Source organism: Aythya fuligula, chromosome 19 (genome assembly GCF_009819795.1).
Source record: "Aythya fuligula isolate bAytFul2 chromosome 19, bAytFul2.pri, whole genome shotgun sequence".
Classification (NCBI taxonomy): Eukaryota; Metazoa; Chordata; class Aves; order Anseriformes; family Anatidae; genus Aythya; species Aythya fuligula.
In genome coordinates this window covers 8,103,938-8,124,934 of record NC_045577.1, presented here as the reverse complement: position 1 = coordinate 8,124,934, position 20,997 = coordinate 8,103,938, and the positions used below count along the sequence as shown (strand labels likewise).

General features: G+C 53.9%; 1 protein-coding gene across 1 annotated transcript in view; it reads right to left on the bottom strand.

Moving 5' to 3' along the window:
• The window catches only part of ASTN2 (astrotactin 2), a 315,069-nt gene that overhangs the window by 207,167 nt on the left and 86,905 nt on the right, over positions 1-20,997 (bottom strand). The window contains exons 4-5 of the mRNA XM_032200243.1: positions 13,665-13,814; positions 5,833-5,940 (exon numbers count right to left, since the gene is read on the bottom strand). Coding sequence (XP_032056134.1) covers positions 5,833-5,940; positions 13,665-13,814 — 258 coding nt within the window. The remainder of the gene's footprint in view (positions 1-5,832; positions 5,941-13,664; positions 13,815-20,997) is intronic.

Below are 20,997 nucleotides of genomic sequence, written 5' to 3'. Positions count from 1 at the left end.
AACCCGCGCCCCCCCACCCCGCGTCTGTGTTGTGCTTCCCATGGAACAAGAGACTTGTTACCATGCGGAGGGCGACAGCGGAGCGATTAGCGAAATTTGTTACCCGCATGCTCTGAACAAAATTAAATTAAAAGTGCTGCTTTGCTGTCAAGATAAGGGCCAAGCCGGGGAGATAATTTTTCACTCTCAAACACTCAATTACTCGCGGAGGCTGCATCAGATACAATCAAAAAATAAATAAATAAATAAAGAGGCCCACGCTGCCGCTGGGAACAGATGTAAAAGCCGTTATCTCCAGCACAGTCTGGGGATGTTAAAGAGCCTGAGGCTGCCACGGCACCGGGACTGCTTTAATTACAGACCCCTCTGCTCCCCAGCCCATGCTTTGTCACTGGCTCCCCGTGGCAGCCCCTTTCCCCAAAAAGCTGCCGGAGCAGCCCAAACTGGGCTCCCCTGCAGGAACAGGCATCAAACTGAAGGAAAGCAGTGCAGGGGCGGCTATTTGCTGATAAAAAAAAAAAAAAAAAAAAAAAAAAAAGCACTACACTACGTTTGTTTGCTCTCTGGAAAAGGGGCACTGACGACAGAGCTTTGGTAGCCAAGAATGTGAAGTCACAGCATCCTCATCTGTCCTGGGGGATGGGGGGCAGGGGGTGCACCCCAGCACTCCTCAAGGTAAGGACGTGCATCACACTGCTACCCAGAGGTGTGTCACAGGGGTTGTCCCCTCCTGGGTGCTGCAGGCAGCAGCACAGTGAAGCAGCTGGGTAGGTGTGGAGCCATCGGGTCTTCCCCGTCTGTCCGTGCTGGCAGCAGGGCTGCGTTTCCTTCCTGGTGGACAAGCAGCAGGAAAGCTGCAGGAGCTGGGGCACGGCCAGCCCTGGGAGAGGACACACTAAGCGCAGCCCAACAGCAGGAGGCACAGGACAGGCTGATTATTCCCTCTGGCCAGTGTAAGCAATGAAAAATGACATGTTTGCATTATCACCTTTTTTTTCCCATTTGATCCCTGACGGCGTCCGTGATGTGTGAGGGCTGCAGGTGGTCCAGCAGCCGGTGCAGCTCAGAGCAGGGACGCGGCTCGCCGAGGGCCTGGTGACACAGTGACACGGTGCCCACACCGCCGCTCATCCCTGCTGGGGCTGGGGGTGCAGTGCGCGTGGAGAGAATCACCCAAATTTTATTCTGACTTTTGTTTAGTTCCCCGTGAAATAATAAATGCCTGCTGCCTCTGGAGACAGGAGAGGATCAAAGTGAAACTTCCTCACATGTAACAGCCCCTGAATAACTAATATTCCCTTATAAAAGGCCTTGTTTTATACACCAAATACAGAGGCAGATCAAAGCTCATCTTCTCATTTCTCGAACAGCTCTCAGAAAACTCTGCAAGCCATCCAGGCACAAAAAGCACGCGCACGTGGCTGACACCAACCCAAGACCCCTAACGGGACTCTGCTCACTTGTGCTGATATTCCAGAGCACGGTGCTGGGGAATGATCTGAGAGCCTCATTCGTGGAGGTCTAACCCAAGGGCACGCCACACCACATGCTGCCATCCCTGGGGTGCACAGCGGGTCTGCTGGGGTGGAAGCAGGTTATTGGGATGGGAGAAGGTAACGGGCACAGGAAGGCAGAACCCAGATGAAAACGGTGCCTGGAAGTCGGGAAGGAGCTTTCTCTCCTTCTCTTGGAAAAGATTTCAGGGAGTGTCAAAGCAATTAAAAAGTCAGGAGTGGCAGAGGAGAACAAGGAGGTAGAGAAGGACTGCTAGAGGTGTCAGTGGGAAAACAGGATTGATGGGAGTGAACGACAGGACAGCGCGTTACGTGAGCAATGAGACAACTGGCAGCAAAAAATCCATGCTCTGGGTAAGTTAAGGGTAAGGAACGGGTTGGGGATCTAGGGTTTAGGGGTTAGGGTTGTTAGGGTTTCAAGAGAAAGCGCAGAGTCCCGTTGTGTGTGGGGTTGTGTAAATGCTCCCAAAGGGAGTTCAGGTCTACCCAAAGGCTTCCGTTGGGAGCAAGGTAAGATGGGAGAAATTGGCAACGTATGTATTCTGTTAGGGTCATAACAAAAGTTCAGGTTAGGGATGTTAGGGTTTGGAGAGAGAGAAGGCACAGAGTCCTGTTGTGTGTGGGGTTGTGTTAAGGTTAGGGTAAGGGTTACTGTTAGGGTTTGGGTTAGCGTTCAGGTGAGTGAACGCTAGGGTGTTAGGGTTAGTGTTAGGGTTAGGTTGGGGGTTAGGATTTGGGTTCGGTTAGGGTTAGGATTATGTTTACGGTTTGGGTTAGGGTGGTGGTTAGGGTAAGGAATAAAGAACAGTTATGGTTTGGTTAGGGTTAGGTTTAGAGTTAGGATTACAGTTTGTGTTAGGGTTAGGGATAGGGTTAGGGGTAGCTCAGCCTTTAGGGTTAGGTTAGTGTTAGGGCTACTCTTAGGGTTAGTTCTGCCGTTAGAGTTAGGGTTACAGTTAGTGTTGGGATTAGGGTTAGGTTTAGCATGGGGGTTAGGGTAAGGGTTAGGGTTCGTTTAGGGTTTGTGTTACAGTTAGTGTCAGTGTTAGGGTTCAGGTTATCTCTGCCATTAGGGTTAGGGATAGGCCTTGGGTTACGTTTAGGGTTGTTTGGAAAGAGAGAAAGTACAGAGTTCTGTTGTGAGTGGGGTTGCTTTAGGGTTAGGGATAGTGTGAGGGTTACACTTGTCATTAGGGTAAGGGTTAGGGTTAGGGTAAGGGTTAGGGTGGGGGTTAGGGTTAGGGTTCATTTAGCGTTCGGGTTAGGGTTAGGGTTCGGGTTAGTTCCGCCATTAGAGTTAGTGTTAGGGTTACAGCTATGGTTAGGGTTATGGATAGGTTTATTGTTAGGGTTAGGGCTCGGTTACAGTTCAGGTTAGGGTTAGGTTTAGGGTTAGGGTTAGCCCTGCCATTAGTGTTAGGTTTAGGGTTAGGTTTAGGGATAGGGTTAGGCTTAGGGTTAGGTTTGCTTGGAAAGGGAGAAGGTGTAGAGTCGTGTTATGTGGGGGGGGGGGTTGTAAACGCTCCCCAAGGGAGTTCAGGTGTACCCAAAGGTTTCTGTTGGGAGCACTTTTTGATGGGAGAAAGTGGTGCCGTATGTGTTTTTAGGGTCCTAGTTAGTGTTAGGTTTAGGGTTTTGTTTGGTGGTGTTTGGAAGGAGAGAAAGCGCAGCGTCCTGTTGTGTGTGGGGTTGCGTAAAGGCTCCTAAAGGGCGTTTGGGAGTTTGCCCAACAGGCAGACAAGGACCGAAGCTCCACAAGAAGTCCTCTTTTGCTTTCATACACTCCTCTACTAAATTCTCCGGAGAGTTTCTAAAAGGAGGTAGACATTGGTGGTGTAGGGGATCCTACAGCCCTTAAAGCTGGGAAGACACACGCTGCATCATCCTGGGGGCTGCAGACAAGCAACGTTCCTACCTCTGCTGCTGGCCTCATCAGCGTTACTCCTCCGTGCATTCCCATCCTGCAAACCAGATGTCAGCGTCTGCTGGTGCTGAGATAACCGAGCAGCCAGACCCATCACAGCACAGTGAGCTCGCCCTCGCTCAGTATTTACCTCTGGGAACATCCTGCTAATTTACCTTGTCAAGCACACCCGTGGGCCTCATGAAACCTGCAGCCTTTCTTCTATAGCAGAAAAATAAAGCCTGCAACCACTTAACCAGCCTGCTTTGACGCAGCACAAAGTCAAAGTGAACCCACACAACACCTAAGTGGAAACTTCCCATCACATCACCTGGGATCAATGACTCGACGGCATCAGTAATTGTGCTCAATCCTGCAAAACCTGGGCTGAGGAGAGGAGTCTCGAGGAATTTCTCTCCTTGGGCCTGATAACTATCGCACGGCACCAGCAATGTCACGCAGCCATTGCAGAATCAATATGGGAACATCATTGTAAGAATTAACTGCATCTGACGATGCGTCCTTCTCTATTAGAATTATGATCTTGTCCAATTATGGATCTTTGCTGAACTTGTAATTATGAGTTTGGTACTGTGGCTTCCCACTAAGCTATTGCTTTCCTTCCACAAGGGATAGAGAAGTCAATGAAAGGATAATGGAAAATTCCTTTCAAGGATGCTGCAATGGCAAAATTTACCTAAACGGGAGGGAAAATACAATAGGGACTTTATGCAAGACAATTCCCTTGTTTGCCCATTACTGAACACAAACAAAGGTGTTTTCTGCAGCATCGCTCAAGCCCTAACACAAATCTAAAAACCAGCTCTGCCTCCTGAGTTCCCCTCAAAGGCAGTCATCAAAGCTTCCCAGGTGAACAACTCCTCTTTCAAAGAAAAATAAATGTATTCTTCCCATTTATCTGTTCCTTTACATTTGCATACAAGAAGCATAAACGAACAACCCAAAGCCAACATTCATGTCAGTAAGAATATCTTTGTGCTGGGTGTACGCAGTGCAAGCGTGTTTCAAGGCACTGGCAGAGCACTTGACCTAATGGGGATGGTATAAGGGCACCAGGAAAGCAAAGCTGTGTTTGTTTTTCCTTCAAACACAGTTTCCTGCTCCTTGCTTGGGCACCACCTCCCCTCTGCCAACAAAACAAACCCAAACCCCAACCTCAGCAACTTTTCCAAGGTACCCATGGACTCGCCCACAGCCCAGGAGTTCAGATAACTCATTGAGAAAACAACTCTTAGTTCGCCACACAACCAATTTCTTCCTTGTTTTCTAAAACAGGCATCAAAAAGTCTTTTAACTCCTAATCCATCTATATTAATACTGCAACAAGTAACTTAAGTCTTGATTTCTCTCCCTGCTTTTCATCAAAAGCTCCTTTTAAACTCAGTGGGAATTTCTCATGCTTCTAAAACACGCTGGGGGAAAAAATAAAACCCGAATTCCTTACATTCATCAGGAACAAATGCCATACGCCATGCACACGTGTGTTTATTGCCGTGTGCAATCATCAAGCTGATCGTAGGTGTGGAGGCAATTTCACATTCAAATTAAACACATTGTGAGCATTTATCTGAATGCCTAATCACTGAAACAAACGGAGCTGCACTTGCGGCGGTGGGCGCAGGCACCTACCTAGCACGCTGCTCGCTGCCGATGCTGGGCTCGGGATGGAAAAGCAACGGAGGGAGCAGCCCCCCGTGCAGTTATTAAATCGCTTCCCAACAGAGTTATTTCCTGACAGCAATTTTGCAAGTGCAGCAGCAGCAAGGCTTGTGCTGTCCTCCTCCAAAAAGACTGGGAAGTGGACAAAACGCTTTGGTATTGTGTCACTGCAGGAAACACGGACGCTGGTTTCGAACTGCAGCCAACAGTGCCATATCTCAGCTTTGCTAACTCACAAAACTCTGGTCTGTAAATCCCTGCCCCGGCCCTCATTTTGGGTTCGTTCCTTTTAATTGCCTCTGTGTTGGGAGGGAGCACGGGAACTCTCCGTCGGGCAGGTGCTGCAGGTCCCAGGCAGAAGAGCAGCACCCAAAAAAACCTCTGCCCCTGAGCCACCCCAGCGCTGGCCTGGCAGTGGGATGTGGGAAAGGGGCTGAGGAGCCACTGCTTGGGCTGCCGACATATCTAACATAACCAACGCCAGAAACAATCAGAGAAATATTAAGCACCTCAACGACACCGCTGGGAAACATTACTGATGGATCCTGATAGATCCTGCACCCTGCTGCATCGCGGAGAGGCGCTGGGATACCCTCACCATGCAGACTGCTCGCACGGCCCTCACCCACAGCCGCGTGGCAGCAGACGGCATCGCCCCAGGGCAGAGCCACGGTGCTCAGCTATTTTTTTCTCTCTTACACCCATCCACGCCATGGGTGGCTGTTTCGTTCTTACCTTTGCTTCGCCTCCTGCTCCGGTACTGCTCGGTGTAGAAGGTGAGCTGGGTTTCATCGTCTGCCTCCGAGCCCGAGTTGCCTTTGGCGCGTCCAAACCCGATCCCACCTGCAAGCAGCAGAGCAGAGCAGGTCAGTGCTGACAGGGGGAGTGCAGCAGTGCAAGCAGCGAGCTCCTCCGCAGGGCTGGTGCCTGTGGGGTCCAGTAACGGTGCCTTTAGGGCCCCCACCACAGAGTGGGGGGCTGTTCCCCCTCCCTGCAGCATCAGCTCACCCCAACAGCCACAGGACAGCCAGCAGCACACATCCTTACGCTGCCTGCCAGGCTCCAACGCCATAAATATCTGGCACAAGCTCCACAAGGCACTGGGCTGGCTCTCAAGGATCGAGGTCTGCCTGCTGAGGGAGCTGGGGACATGGTTAGGGACCTGGTTAGGGTCCCTGGGTTAGGGACCTGGGGACACTGAGGGACCCCCTGCGTCCCCGTGCCAGCGCCCAGCTGCTAGGGAGGAGCAGGCATCTGAAAATCAGCACGGACTGGCAGAAAGCCTACAATCCTAACAAAGTCTTGAGGAAAGAGGTCTCTGGGGGTTGTCAGTGGGCCTTTAAACTGCCATTAAAATATTTTAGTGTTTTTTAAAAATCCTTTATTCTGGGCAGAAGCACAATTTCTTGGCAGGAGGACAGAAAATGAAAGTGCTGCCTTCTGCCCTGGGAAATTCTTCACCGCCAGGATGATGGGTGGGCAGGCAGAGCCCCGGGGGCAGCCTGGAGCTCCCGCACAGGGGGATGTGCTCCTATCCCTCCGTGCCCTGACCCCATGCAGCACCCTCAGGGCAGCAGGAGAAGGAAGGGAAGCAGCCGAAACAGCTCCCTTCCTCCTGCAAGCAGCCAGGAGGACTCAGCGCTTGCACATAGGTCCGGGGACTTCACAGCCTCAGTGTAAGCCACCCCCTGCTCTTATTCAGACCTCCTCATCACAGCAAAGATCCCACTTCAGGATACAGAGTCCAAGGTTTTGAGGGGCAAGGCTGCATGGTAAGAACAATACGGCACATTCTCATCAGGGAGAAAATCTGACCCAGGTCCACGGGCTGCAGCCCTGCCAAGCATCCCCTCTGCAGCCCCACAGGGACAGCCCCGGTCCCCTCTGCTCCCAGCGGTGCCCGGGGGCAGGGACAGATGCTGAGCACAGGTTTTCCCCCTGGATGAAAGGAGAGGGGTGCAGAAAGGCACAGGAGCAGCTCTCGGATGCCCGGAGCCGGGCAGTGCCCACCGTGAGAAGCATCAAGGTGGAGCAAGAAGCCCGGCAGCCAAGGAAGGGCTCGGTGGTGATCCCCGCCGCTGTAAATGCTGCCGGGTGTTTGCTGTTTTACTGCCAGGTGTGATGAAGGGCCCTAAAGCCTAGCTGTTAATTACCTGGTGTTACCTGCGTATTTTCATTACGGTCCTAGAAAGACAGCAAGCAGCAGGAACGTGCTAATGCAGCACAGAGCGGCGATCAGGGCTGATGCCTCTGGCTGTGGTCTGGGACCCCTGCCAAAGCCATGCCCCCCCCGACCACCAGACCCAGGACCTCGGTGTCCTCCCCACCCCACCGCAGGAGCTGCTGGTGCCTGCTGCAAACGCCAGGGCCAGCAGGGAGCAAGCAGCAAGTCCTGGTGGGGCAGCAGGAACGGCTCCAGCAGAGCTGCAAAACCAGCAACCAAAGCAAAACCCCTCAGGGAAGGACGAGGAGGGGAAGGGGATCAGGTTCTGCTTGGCCAGGCCCCACTCTAACAGCGGTGAGGGCTGCCAGCCCGCATCCCAGCCCCTGCAGCTGCCCTGCGTTTGTTTGCCGGCTGCGTGGCGGTGATGGATGGCTCTGACATGTTGAATTACTCAGGCTGGATGTCTTCGGAGAGCTGGTGACAGCAATATTGCATTTTCTTATTACCCAGAACCGTGCAGGATGTCAAAGTACGAGAGGTGGGGACCCGCGCCAGCCCACAACAGACACAGCTCCTCCGACCCAGCGCGCGGTGTCCGGTGAGGAACCGCAGCACCGGGCAGGGAAGTGCTTTTATCCATCCCATACGGTGGGGACACCGGGATTCATTCTGCCCGTGGTTTGCAGGGAGAAATGAGCACACAGGATGGAGCAGTGCTGTGACCGATGCCACCACGACTCTGGTGGTCCCAGAGCCTTGCAAAAGCCTCCCCTGGGCCGGCAGCGTGTCAGGGCGCTGCTGCCAGCACGTGGAGCCGGGCCAGGATGCTCGGGGCCGAGAGCACCGGCGCTGCTGCCATCTGCCTGCGGCCGCTGGGAGGGAAAAAAGACCCTGATCACTGCAACCGATCAGGGAAGAGTCCCTTCGACATGGGAACAACGACCCCGAGGCGCCTGCGACCAGCGATGCACGGGCAGTGCTGTGCTAGCAGCCCCCAGGCTGCCCGGGCTCCCTGCGGCGCAGCACTGCGCAGGAGCTTTTTAGGATATAAGACCTGACGCCGTGCTCGGTTCCCAAAAAACATGCCAAAAATAAAAAGACCACAAGATTTTGACTCCTGTTTTAGAGGTTTACATCTGCAAAGCACAGCAACCTGCTCTGGAAGGACTCGCAAACCCCGCTGCTGATTTCCCCCGGGGCTGGCACCCAGCGGCACACCCGCAGCACCCCGGTGCGGCCCCTTGCCACCGACACCCGAGGGTGGAACCGGACCAGAAGGACAGCACTGGGAAAACACCCGAATGCCCACGTCCCATGGCTGGGACCAGCCCCGCAGCGACAGGCAGATGTCTCAATAAAGGTGCTCTCGTCGCTAATCCTGTTTGCAGATTTACAAGCTCGCTAATCCCCTCAAACAGATCCCGGCTCAGCCCCGCGCTGGGCAGGGTGCGCGCTGCTGTTTCCGAGTCAGGCGTTCATTTAGATGGAGTGAGGCAAGGATCCAACGCAAACACATCCCGTGGACGCATAATTAAAGAGCCTGTCGTTAATAAACACCCCTTACAGCCCAGCCGGGGCTGCAGAGCCCCTGTAATTTGGGCAGCTGGGGTGTCCAAGTGCAGGTGCACAGACCCCAGGGCTCCAGGCGTCCTGCAGAGTGGCCCCACCATTGCTCCCCCAGGCTGCTCGGGGGGTGGCAGGGCCACCAGCACCCCCACAGCCCCTCCATGGGTGACGGGACATAAAGCAGCCAGGAGGGTGCAGATTTTCTGCAGTTTTCCTATTAAGAAGTTCAGCTGCCAAGCAAGAACTAAGGAAGCGAGACGCAGGAGCCGCAGGCTCTGTCCTCCCGAGAGCCTCTTTGCTGGCCAGCCCCACATGTGTTTTTTAAATGCATGTTTCTGTCATTAAAAAAAGAATAAATAAATAAATAAATAAATAAAATAAAAGCAAATGAGGAAATAAGAACTGGGAGCTCTCCAGGCAGCTCCTGTCGGAGGCTCTCAAAACCATGGCCCTGCCTGCTAACACAAAAGGGTTTCCCACATCCATCCCCTCCAAGAAGGGGCCAAACCCTGGCCCCGCAGCTTTCGCTGCCCACGACCTCCCTGCAGGATGGCGGCTGCTGCCTGTGCCGCAAGCTGGAGCCACACAGCTAGGTAGGTGGGAAGTTTCAGGTGAATTCATTTACCCCCCAAAAGCGTGCCACAAAACTGAAAAGCTGCCTACCCAAACATGCCCAGAGAAAGGTAAATCAGAAGTGGAGAGGGGGAAAAAAAGCACACAAACGTTTTCTCTTGAAATGTGGACAATCGATGCAAAAATGACAAAAGGAAGGAGCCTCTAAAAAATGAAGCACTCCGCTCAGTTTGTCATTGCGGCAGGCGTGTACACACACACACACACACACAGGCACAGTTTCCAGTTAATTACAATTCTTCCTTCTCATCAATCTTCACTGTCCCCTCCCTGGACCACACTGTGCTCCTGCAGCAGGATGTGCCCAGCGCCACTCCAGGACGTGCCCAGCTCCTTCCCAGCCCGCCCAGCGCTCACACAGCCCACGGGGACACCCTTGGGATCCACTTTCAGCAAGGAGCAGCCGAGGGGAGCTGGATGCTTTGACCCAGATGAAGGGAATGCCCTGTCTGAACCCCAAAAACCTCCCCAGCAAAACAAACAGCTCCATGGGACGGGGGGCAAAGGAAAGGAATTGCCAACGCAGCGGGGATGGGACAGCCTGCCCGAGCCCAGCCCTGCCTGCATTACTTTTGGTAAGTTATGTCACACGGCAGACCTCTAAAATGTATTGAGACACAGCCCTGACCAACACTAAATCAGGTCTCGGGCCCAACAACCTGTTAATTACTTATTTATTTTAAAAGGGGAGAGCACCACGGAGCCTTCCCATTGACCACGGAAGATGAGGCGAGCCGCGCACGGAGGGCAGGACGTCTTGGCCACCAGCCCCACCACGACGCTGCACTTCGGGACACTTTTTACCAACACAACGATGATTTTTACAAATACAGCGATGATTTTTGTTTACAAATACAAAATGCACCAGTGGCCAGGGTGCTTTTAAGTGCCTACCCCAGGAGAGGGCACCAGACCCCGCTCGGAGCCCCGGCCTCACCCAGCGCAGCGCGACCCTGTCCTGCTGCTGGCCTGGGGACACCGGGCTGGGGGTGCCCCAGGTGTCCCCGCCTTGGGAAAGTGCAGGTGGGTGAAACCCAAGACAACGAGGCTGCTCCAATTAGCACCGTAATTAATGGGCATCCTGCTAAAGAGAGCTGGGCTGGAAGAGTAATTTAATTTTTTTCCCCCCCCTCCATCTGATTTTCGAAATCTCTCCTTGTCAGCTCCGAGGGATGCTGGTGCCGTGCATCACGCACTACATCCACTCAGGATCTGCAGAGCCACCAGCGCTCCTGGCAGGACACCTAACCCGAGGAGCCCAGGGCAAACCCCAACAGCTCCGTTCTGCCACAGGACTGAAAGATGCACAAAGAAACCCAGCACCCCCACGAGATTGACTTCCCAGCTCAGGGACCAGCCTTGGACCCCAAAAACCCTGGTGACCAGATCCTGAATGTGGCCCCACAAAGCACGGAGCCCGTCCTGACCCACCCCAGAGCTCGGTGAAGTCAACCTTCTGCACCCGCAGCCCCGTTATCCCCACTCCCTGTATTACTTATAAACCCTAAATACAGCCCACTCGATAAAAGTGTTTGGGGAGAAAGTTTGTATGAAACAGGCATTCAAAAAAAAAAAAAAAAAAAAAAAAAAAAAAAAAAGTGGTACTGTAAATAGAGAGGGGGTTTTGTGCTTTCTTTTTTTGGTTTTGTTTTTTTTTTTTTTTTGGATTGTTTTTTTAAAGAGCAAATCTTGGTAACATACAGCCTTTCCCAGAGCTGTTAGAAACCCTTAGTGCAGGATCAGAGGCAGTGGCAGGCAGCAGGCAGCGGTTTAAATGCTCTTAGCGGGGGGAAGCAGGGCAAGGCAGAGCTCATCCAAGGTGTCTGTGCTGGGCTGGGTGTCGGGTTTGTTTGTTTTCCACTGCAGTTTTTATTCCTCCCTTCTTTCCGTGAGGCACTCGGAGCCTTTTTGGAGCCTTTCTGCAAAGGAGGAAATCCTTTTGCTGAGAGCAGTTCCTGCCGAGCGAGCACTCCAGCTGTAGGACTCTGATGAGGTTAAGCATTAATTAAATCGAACCGCGAGGAAATAATTACACACACGCATCCGTCAGGCCAACTTGTCACTACCCAGTAACAAAGTTGGATGCAAACTCCATCAGCACAACTGTCATGTGGCTGTTAGGGGGAAATAAATGCATCCCAAACGGACAATTTCATTTAGAGAGAGGGAAAAAAAAAATGGATTGCGAAGGATTAATGAGGCGAAGGGTTTGTGTTTGCAGTTGGATGTAAAATGCAAACATCCTACATCGTGATATCATCATTTAATCTTAATGTGCGGGAGCGCTCCGACTGCCTGCCCGCCGGAGGGACGATTAATGCTGGCCCTAAAACCCAAATTTCTGAATGGGAGGGGAGTGGAGGAGGCATGAAGACATCGCTCCTGACCCCGCAAAGCACCCGGCCTCGCTTCACGTGCAGACAGAAATGGGAACGGGAGGGGAGGGGATGGGATGGTGCCGCTGGGAGCTCTTTGCTGGAGTTGCCGGAGCTGCTTTGGTTTTCAGGGCTCTTTTGGTGGTTTCTGGTGATTAAATCTTTGAAATTTTCTCAGGGAGGACTCCCATAAATCTCCCCTTAAAGTGTACGGGGTCTGGTATGCCCTAGGGCTCCCCACCATGTCCGAGGGTGCACACAACCACCAGCGTGAGCGCTTCAGGGAGGAGCAGAGCCCCACGGAGCCACCAGCCCAGAAAGCTCGGGGTGCCAGCACCATGCTCACCCCAAAAACCTGCTGCTGAAAGGGCACCCCCGGCACACAGCCCCCGAGGGGACAGACGCTTGTGAGAGAGCAAAGCACAGCAAGGGGCAGGGCAGGGAGATTTGTGGCCATGCAGCTGGGCGTGCTCTGCCTCCCAGGGGTCCCCGCTCCCTGCTGGATGCGCAGACAGCAGCAGCAAAGCCCCAAGGCAAAAAAAAAATTCCCTTTCATAGCATGGGGCTGGCCAAACACGCTCCTGGGGGTGTGCAGGAGACCTCCTCCTGCCCAGGAGATCTTCTGGAGGATGCTCAGAAGACCTCAGCCTGCCCTGGGGCACCCTTGGGTGGGTGCAGAGGTTTGGTGGGATGCAGCGAGCAGCAGCAGGGAGCTGGGGCAGGCGTCACCCCAGGGAAGGGGGCTCAGCACCTCGGCTGGGGGCTGGCTGCAGCAGTGCCCATCGTGCGTCCTCCCAGCTCAGTGAGGATTAATCGACGTGCCCCACTAACGACCAAAAAGCCTCTTGCCTACGTGTGCTTTAAAGGGGAAATAAAATAATAATAATAAATAAATTAAAAAAAAAAAATCAGGGTAATTTCAGCAGACAGTCACTTTGGACCCTAAAACATGCCCCCCTCCTCCTCCCTGTGTATGCTAAAATGCAGATATATGGATTTGAATAACTACTAGAAAACAAACCAAATAATTTAAACCAGTTAAAGAGTCAGAACATTTTCTTCACACTGAGTGAATAATTTATGGGCAGAGCTGAAAAAAAAAAAAAAAAGCTCTCTCCAGGCCTGTATCGCAGGAAAATGTATCCAGAATAAAAGATCACATTTCAGACTCATAAATAAATGAAAAACAAAACCAAGAGTAAACAGAAAGCAAAGTATTTCCTCCCTAGCTCCCCGCAGCGTGCTGGGCAGACGTGGCCAGGCCCCCTCCTGCCTAGCCGTGGGGCCAACTCCTGCCCCGGGGCTGTGCCAGCCCACCTTCTCCTTTCGCTCCAGCCTGGTTGCCAAAGCTACACCAAGCCCAGCAGCACCCCAGCACGCTTTGCAGTGCCCTAAAACGCTGCTCCCGCCCTCTGCGCGACCCCTAAAATAAGTGCAAACTAACCAAAATACTGCGAGCACCGGCAGAGCGCGGCGAGGAGAGGTCCCAGGGATGCCAGCTACATCCAAAATGAGCCTCAGCCATTTCTGCAGCTAAAGCTTTGCCACGAAATGGCATTTCACACCCACGACAGCTCGGCTAGGCAGGGCGGCTGGGCAGGGAGCAGCCTCACACCGGACCCGGACACATCCCTGGGGAGGACACCACGGGGTGGCACCGCTCCCACCCACCTCCACCAGGCCATGCGGAGGATGCTGCGGGGGGTTCCCCTCCTCACCCCACCACCGAGGAGCTCCAGGGGTCCCTGTGGGCCAAGCCCCTTGCTCCCTCGTGCCTTTACCCCCGGGCCAAGCCACCGGGACACGGCACACCGCCGGCAGCAGCCTACCTCGGGGCCGGCTCCGGCGTTTGCGTCTCCCCACGGAGGTGCTGCGCAGTGCGGGCTGGAGCTGGCCGATCTCGATGGGCGTGTTGGTGCGGAAGCTCTCCTTGAACTTCTGCATCAGGGACTCCACCGTCTCCTGCGTCACCTCGGGAGCTGCAACAGCGGCAAAGGGACCATGGTTAGAAGGTTCCCCAGCGCCCCCAGCCCCACCGGCACAGCCCTTTCCTCAGGGAGCCTCAGCCCCTCGGGTCAGCACAGGACACCAGCCTGCCAGGTCACCCAGAGAGCTCCTCCCAGCCCTTCCCAAAAACACAGAAACAAGCAAATGAGGAGTTTAGAGAAATTACTTTTTTTTTTCATGCTGCTTTACAGCTCTCTTGATCATTCCTTGCCCCTTCCTGCACTCGGAAGCCTTGTCCCAAGGGTTTAAAGCAGGCAGAACCCCACCGGCAGCCACACGGAGCCCGCACCCCAACCCCAGGCTTAGCAGCTTTTGGGTTCTCCATTTACACTGCTCAAGCCCAGAAAAGACTTTGCTTCGATACACCATGGCAGGCTGGCTGATATTTATGCAACTGCTCTCCCAGTTCTCACCCCCCGACACCCAGAAATACCTTTTAAAAAAATAACAAAACCCAAAAAAAAGCAGAACCGCCCTGCCAAACCCGCCACAGCAGGTAGAAAACAAAAATGCTTGCAAATGGCAAAGATGAAATTCAGGATCAAAAAATTCATCCTCCAGAAGGTTACAGAGGTCACTCAGGTTTAACAAACAGCCCAGCCTCTGTCAGCCCCCCCAAAAAACCCGTCAGCAGAACACCACCTCTGGCTTCGTCCCCATCGCAAGGGTCCCAGAGCCTCGGGTTGGCTCAAGAAGCTCGCCCTGCCTGCAGAGCACCCATGGGGGCTGGTGCAGACCACGCACGTCCTGCCCACCTGCGGATCAGCCCCGGCATTTTGGAGCTCCCCAGGTGATGCCCAGACCCGTCGCAAGCCCGGCAGAGCTGTGCTGGACCAGAAGGGACTTGGGGTGTGCGGCCGCCCCGTGCCGTGGTCTCCAATCCCCTGGGCAGCTCATGGGGAGCCCGTGTTAGTGCGCAGTGAGGAGGTGGTCGGACAGGACAGGGCGTTTGTAATCCTCAATGAGGATTTGGCTCACACATGGAGACACAGAAGGCTCCAAAAGTGGCCTTGCAGAGCCCCGAGCACGCAGAGCATCCTCCCCGCACTGCCAAGGAGGGCAGGGGAGGCAGGGAGCAGGGAGCAAGGTGTGCCAGCTCCAGGCAAGGGTTTCCAACCTCACAGTTCCTCTGGAGAGCAGGGGCCCTGCAGCCCCCAGGTACCTGTGTCTGTCCCGAAGGATTGAGGCTTTGTGGTACCCCAGAGGGCTTCTCTACACCCGCATGCCACAGAGGTGCTGAAAATTTGCCAAGGCTGTCACAAGGGGAAGGAGAGGAGCCGCCCGGCTGCTGCTCCTCGTCTGCACAGGCACACCAGGAGGGCTCAGGAGAGCTTCTGCATGAAGCCATCAGCCCGGTGCTGCCACACAGGGCAAGGATCAGACTCGCTGCCTGGTGAGCACTGAAGCTGGAAGCATTTCAGGAAAGCTCCAGAGAGATGGTGGCCTCAGGGAGCAGCCACGCTGCATCTCCCGATTATTTGACATCAGGGACCCCCAGGCACCACACCTCAGAGCCCCCTAAAGCCCCTTGAGAGGAGAGCTTCCAAACAGCAAGCACCACGGGACCCTGTGGTGCTGGATCCCCCTTCAGACACCATCCTGGGGGAACTAAAAAGCAGGGAAAGGTCCCAAAAGAGCACCTCGTGCCGTCCTCTGTGCTATTCCCGACAGCACAGCACACGTCCCAGCACAAGGATGGATGCTGCGGGAGCGGTGGCTGGCAGCAGGCACGGCTCAGCCCCTGGTGTGGTGCCTGCAGGATGCAGGAAGGAGGAGGTGGAGATGTGCTTGCAGCTCATGAGAAACCACAGCGAGGCCGCAGCTCCTGCATGTTCCCTGTTCGGCTGAGAGGAGCCATGGGGTGACCGCTCCCCACCTGGAAACCACGCTCTGCACCTCCGTCTGCAGCCATCCCAAGGCATCTGCTCCTGTGCTCATCTGTGGGTAGCAGGGGAAGGGAATAGGGAACGGGTATCGTCTTCATGGGGAGACAGCCAGAGCAGCCACCAGCTCTTTGCAATGCTACGGGTATTTAGTCTAACTCCAGGAAGGAGGGAGAGGAAACCCAAGGGTCTGACCACTCAGCCCGTGTGCACTGGCACATCCGTGGCCTTTCCACCCCTGAGCTCTGGGGTTTGGAGCAATGCAGAAAAATGTGAAAAATCCCGTGCCAACGTGATCTCAGCAAAAGGAATTTGATGTGGCCGGTGGGGCAGAACCAGAAGGAAACCCCCACTGACAACGGAAAGGCAGCTGTGCTTAAAGCAGCACAGCAACGGGGGGCACGGGCTAAGGGAGGACCCTTCCCGCACTGCCAGCCATGACAAAAAGGAGGGAGAAGACAGCAAAGACGACAACATCCAGCAACGCCAGGGTGCACCATGCTGATCGAGGCTGGCAGGACCCTACTGAGCCTGGGGGTGCCCACCACAGCAGACACAGACCCCCCCAAACTGCAGCCCCGGCTTTCCCCCCTCCAACACGCACACACTGCCACGGGTGGACGGAGACCTCACAGCCACACGTGCTTGGCTCTGGACACACCAGGACCACCGGGCAGAGCCCATCACTTGCCTCCTCTCCTGCCCCCAGCTCCCAAGGGGAAGGAGCCGGATTCATCAGGACGTAGCTCACACCTCATCACGGCTTCGGGAGTTTTCGAAGCCCCTCAGGGGTGGTGAGATCCGCCCCGGGGCCTGGCACAGCACCGCCACCATCTCGGTCTCATCGCGTCCCAACAACGCCTCTGGCAGCACGGAGGCAACCCAGCACCCAGCTGAAGCAGAGGAAACGCCGGGTTCCTCAGCCTCCGCAAAATCAGCTTCCACCTCCACCAGCAAGCTAAGGACACAGCTGAAGGTCGCCGTACCTTTGTAGAGCACAGCACACATCGCACACCTCCCTCCTGTCCACCCCCGTACGCTATTCTGAAAGCGATTTGTTCTCCTTATGGCTCCCCTATTCGTTTGCACATCTCCCACAAAACAATTCAGCTCAATAGCCTTTTTTTCTTTCTTTTTCCTTTCTTTTTTTTTTGCTGGCACAAATTGCAGTGAGAAAATATGTTCTTTGGCTTAAAAATTACAAAACCCAAAAAGTCATCAGCGGAACAGTGTGAGCGGTGTTTGGGTAAAAATACACCGCAACCGCGCTGGGAAGCAGCAGCGTTTGTTCCAGCCTCCGTGGGACTCCCACTGCAGCGAGAGCTGCGCCTGGGCTCTGGGGGTTGTCTGGGGGAGAGAGACTCAAAACAGCCCCTTACCTCCCGCGGCCAGAAAGAAGCCCTCAGCCTTGCTGTTGGGGTGTTTTAATGTCTCTGCACATCCTCAGAGGATGCTCGCTGGAGAACTGCCCTCAGCCTAAGCTCCTGCACCCACAGAGCCCCTGGGTACACTCAGTCCTACAGTGGGGAAGGATGAGGACTGGCAGCTTCTCTCCAAACTCAGCGCCTTGGTGAGATGCTGGAGAGCTGCACAGCCCCACGGCCCAGCCTGCAGCACGTTCAGACACAGCAGCGAGGCTCAAGAGTCCACAAAGGGAACAGCTTCACTGAGTGTCCCAGTCCTTGGTGCTTGGCTTCAAAGTTCAAGTCCCCGGAGCCACGAGCATCCCTGCCCTCATGCACCACCTGCACCCTCGCAGCTGTGGGAGGAAGGCTGGGGAGGCAAGGCTGCGTGTAGCGGAGCCTCCCACGCTAGATATTGAGCAAAAAGTATTTAAAAATACCTGGGTTTGTAAGCACCTGGTTTTCACATTGCTCTCTTTGATTTCTGAGTGTCAAAGGGTCGCATATCGATCTCCTGGTGGTTAAAATGCTCCCAGGTTCGGAGGGGAGGTAGCAGCGAGAAGCCTGGCGAGCAGCTCGAGCGCTGCTCAGCTGAACACGCCGCTGCGCCGGGATCGAAATGCTTCACGAGAACACGTCAAACTAAATTAAGGATTAACTGCAAAAGTTTGGATGCAATTAGAAGTCAAGGTTGGAGGGGTTTTAGCTCCTCATTTACTTTGACTTTTGCATTCCTTTCTGCTGGCCCCGTGACCACGCGCACGATGCAGCCTCCGCATCTCAGAGGCCAGCTCCTCGTGAGAGCAGCTCCTTCCCTCTCACCGACTGCTTCCAGCATTTTTCGACCAATTCACCTTCAGAGCAGAGAGGAGGGTGCTCTCCTGTCAACCACTGGTGCTGGCTCTGACAGCCTCACGTACCACTACAGCCATAACGCGCTCTGTAAGCATCAGGTACGTTCAATGGCTTAATACCGGTGTAATTGTTCCCTCTAAATCAACCCCTGACTTTCCATGAGCTTATTTTGATGTTACTGGAGGGGCATTTTGGAGATTTCTATTTTACAAAGTATTTTAAGAAATCGACTTTCCCATCCTGCTTGGGATGAGCACGACTGTCACAATGCTGGAGGTGTTCCACGTGCTGGGAGCCCTGCTGGCTCACCAGCTCTAAATAATGGGTGTTTGTTGTTTTCCGAAGCATGAAATAAGCAACGGTGTTTGTTCTAAAACTGGGATGTGGGCTGATTTCCAACAGTGCCACCCTAAAGGTACTAAGCTCCACAAAGCGGAGAGTTTCACTAGCATAAAATTAGATAATTATGACAAAGGCTACGTGATAAAGGTAGGAGAGATTTGTACGACCATTTTACACTTACTGGGATGCCAGCACAGCTGGATAGCAAAGTCCTGCAACTGAGTACAGTGAATCCAAAGACTTAAGAAACATTAAAAACTACCAGTCCTGCTCTTTAGCCAGCCACCACACAGCTCTGCCACCTCCTGCCTTGGGCAAGAGCCCCCGTCCCCATCGGTCCCCCGCTGTCCCCCAGTCCATGCCGCGTGCAGCCACACCAGGTCCAAGCAGCACTAGGAGAGTGCACGGCCAGCGCAGCAGCTGTATAAATAACACATATTATATGCATATAAAATCCAAAAAAAATATATATAATATATAAGAAATATTTATATAAGCAGGTATTTATTTTTATATATACATTTGCACATATTTATAAACTTTATGTATATATACAAATTATATATATACACCTGTGTGTGTCTCTAAATCAAAACAAAGTACAAATAACCAGGTACAAATCAGGGCACTGAGCACCTCCATCTCCATACATCTCCAGGCCACCCCTGCGATGGCAGAGCGAGGCTCTCAACCTCTTCGGGAAGCTCTTTCACTCACAGGGGTTTTCAGGTTGAGCAGCACAGGGCCATGGGAACCCCGAGAGCATTTTGGAAACAGGCTGGTATCCCATCTCAGCTTCCTCCTTCTTTTCCCTCCCTTCCCTTTTTGCTGGGCTCTAAAATAGCAGTTGTATACATTTCTTTACGTAGGCATTAATATACATTAATAGACTATTTCAGATGTTAATAAATCTCTCGCTACAAAAATAGATTTTTATACGTAAAGACCTGATTGGAATTGCAAATCGGCGGGGGGATGGGGCGGCAGCAGGAGCTGAAAGTTTCATTCGCGATGTCTAATTTGCGGGAAGCCGAACAAACACACTTTCCTCCTTCACATATTCGGCAGATGACGGCTTCCCTGCCCCGCTCCCCACCACCCTCGGCTCTGGGCTCGGAGCCAGCGCTGCCCTATCTGGCACAAGGCAGGAAGGAGCCCTGATAGCATCGCAGGTTTTCAGCTGTCCAACAAACCCAAAAAAGTCTCCGCTGGCTTCTAACACAGCTCGGGAAAGGGGGACGCCGGCAGCGATGTGCGGCACGGCAGAGACGCAGCTCACGGAGCCACGGGGGCTGCAACCCCACCGAGGGGACAGGTCTGGAGGGTGCCACGCACCCCACAGCCCCCTGAGGGCACACGAGGTGGGTCTGGCTTGGACTCAGCACTTACCCGACAGAGCCCTACGGACATCTGGAGGTTTTTGTTGAGGAGATGCTCCTCCAGGCACCCTGCAGTGCCCAAAGCCGGCCGGGGTCACTCAGAGGGGCTGCAGAATCCAGGCCACAGAGGCTGGCTTTAAAAACGCCTCAATGGTAAGAAAAAATTCAAAGATTTGCTTCCTGAGTAGCAAAGAAAGTCAAGCCTCGGGTGTAAACCCATCTGAGACAGGTTGGATGCTGTTAGCATCACTATTTGCTTTAAAAGTCCTTCAAGCAACATAGTCTAAAGCTCGGGAAGGTGAATGTGGCCACTGAGAAGACCCCACTGGTGCTGCCAAAGCGTGCAGAGCACGGGGGGTTCTGCAACATCTTCCAGGGGTCATGCCAAGAGGCACTGCACACAGCCATGAGCACACACAATCGGCTGTCCTTGGACACAAGCTCAGCCAAAGCACCCGCACTAAATAAATTCTGGGAGAGCCCTCGCGTTTAATCGCCTTCCTTCTCGCTTTTAGCCCACCACAAAGAGTCAGAGCCCGTTTTTTTCCACGCTGATGCAGAGACATTTGGCTGGCATGGCCCTAAGTCTGCTGTGGATCAGAGCAGCTCGGCTCAACCCAGGCAGCCGGAGCAGAGAGAGATCACAAAGCAAAGCCTGGGAGGGAAAGAGGGTTAATCCGGATCAATAAAACCCAGCTCTTCACTTCGCTCCTTTTTTTGCTCCCATGCAAAGCTTTGCCAGTCCTCACACCTACACAGAGCTGGAGCAAACACCTGCAGGAACAAACACCTGCAGCCTCTGCCCTTGCTCTGGGCAGCTGAGCAGCCCCTTGGGGTGCCGAGCACCCAGCCCGCAGGCTCAGGGCTCCGGAGCCCCTGGCAGTGCCCGCCCCGCGTCCCGACCCGTCCTCATCCTCTCTCCAGTCACGGCACTCAATCACTTCCCAGCTAATTGCCTCCACTCATGTGTGCAAACTAACCGTTTACTGGAAAATGCCACGGAATGTTAATTTCATTTGGAATTGGGTAATTGCAAAGCACTTCCTTTTTTTTTTTTTTTTTTACGGCACGAAATGAATAAGCATTGTATTAATAGCGCCGCTCCCAGCGCCGACCACAGCCGCGGCCCCACGGACGGCAGCTGGGAGTTATTGGTCACCCCTCACTTTCCCCGCCGTGCTTCCTGCCACCTTTCCCTTCCCCTCGCCACGCTCCTGGCGTCCCATTTTGGTAATTAAGATAACGCGGCGTAATTACAAACACATTGCTAGAGATCAAACGCCCGCCAGCCGC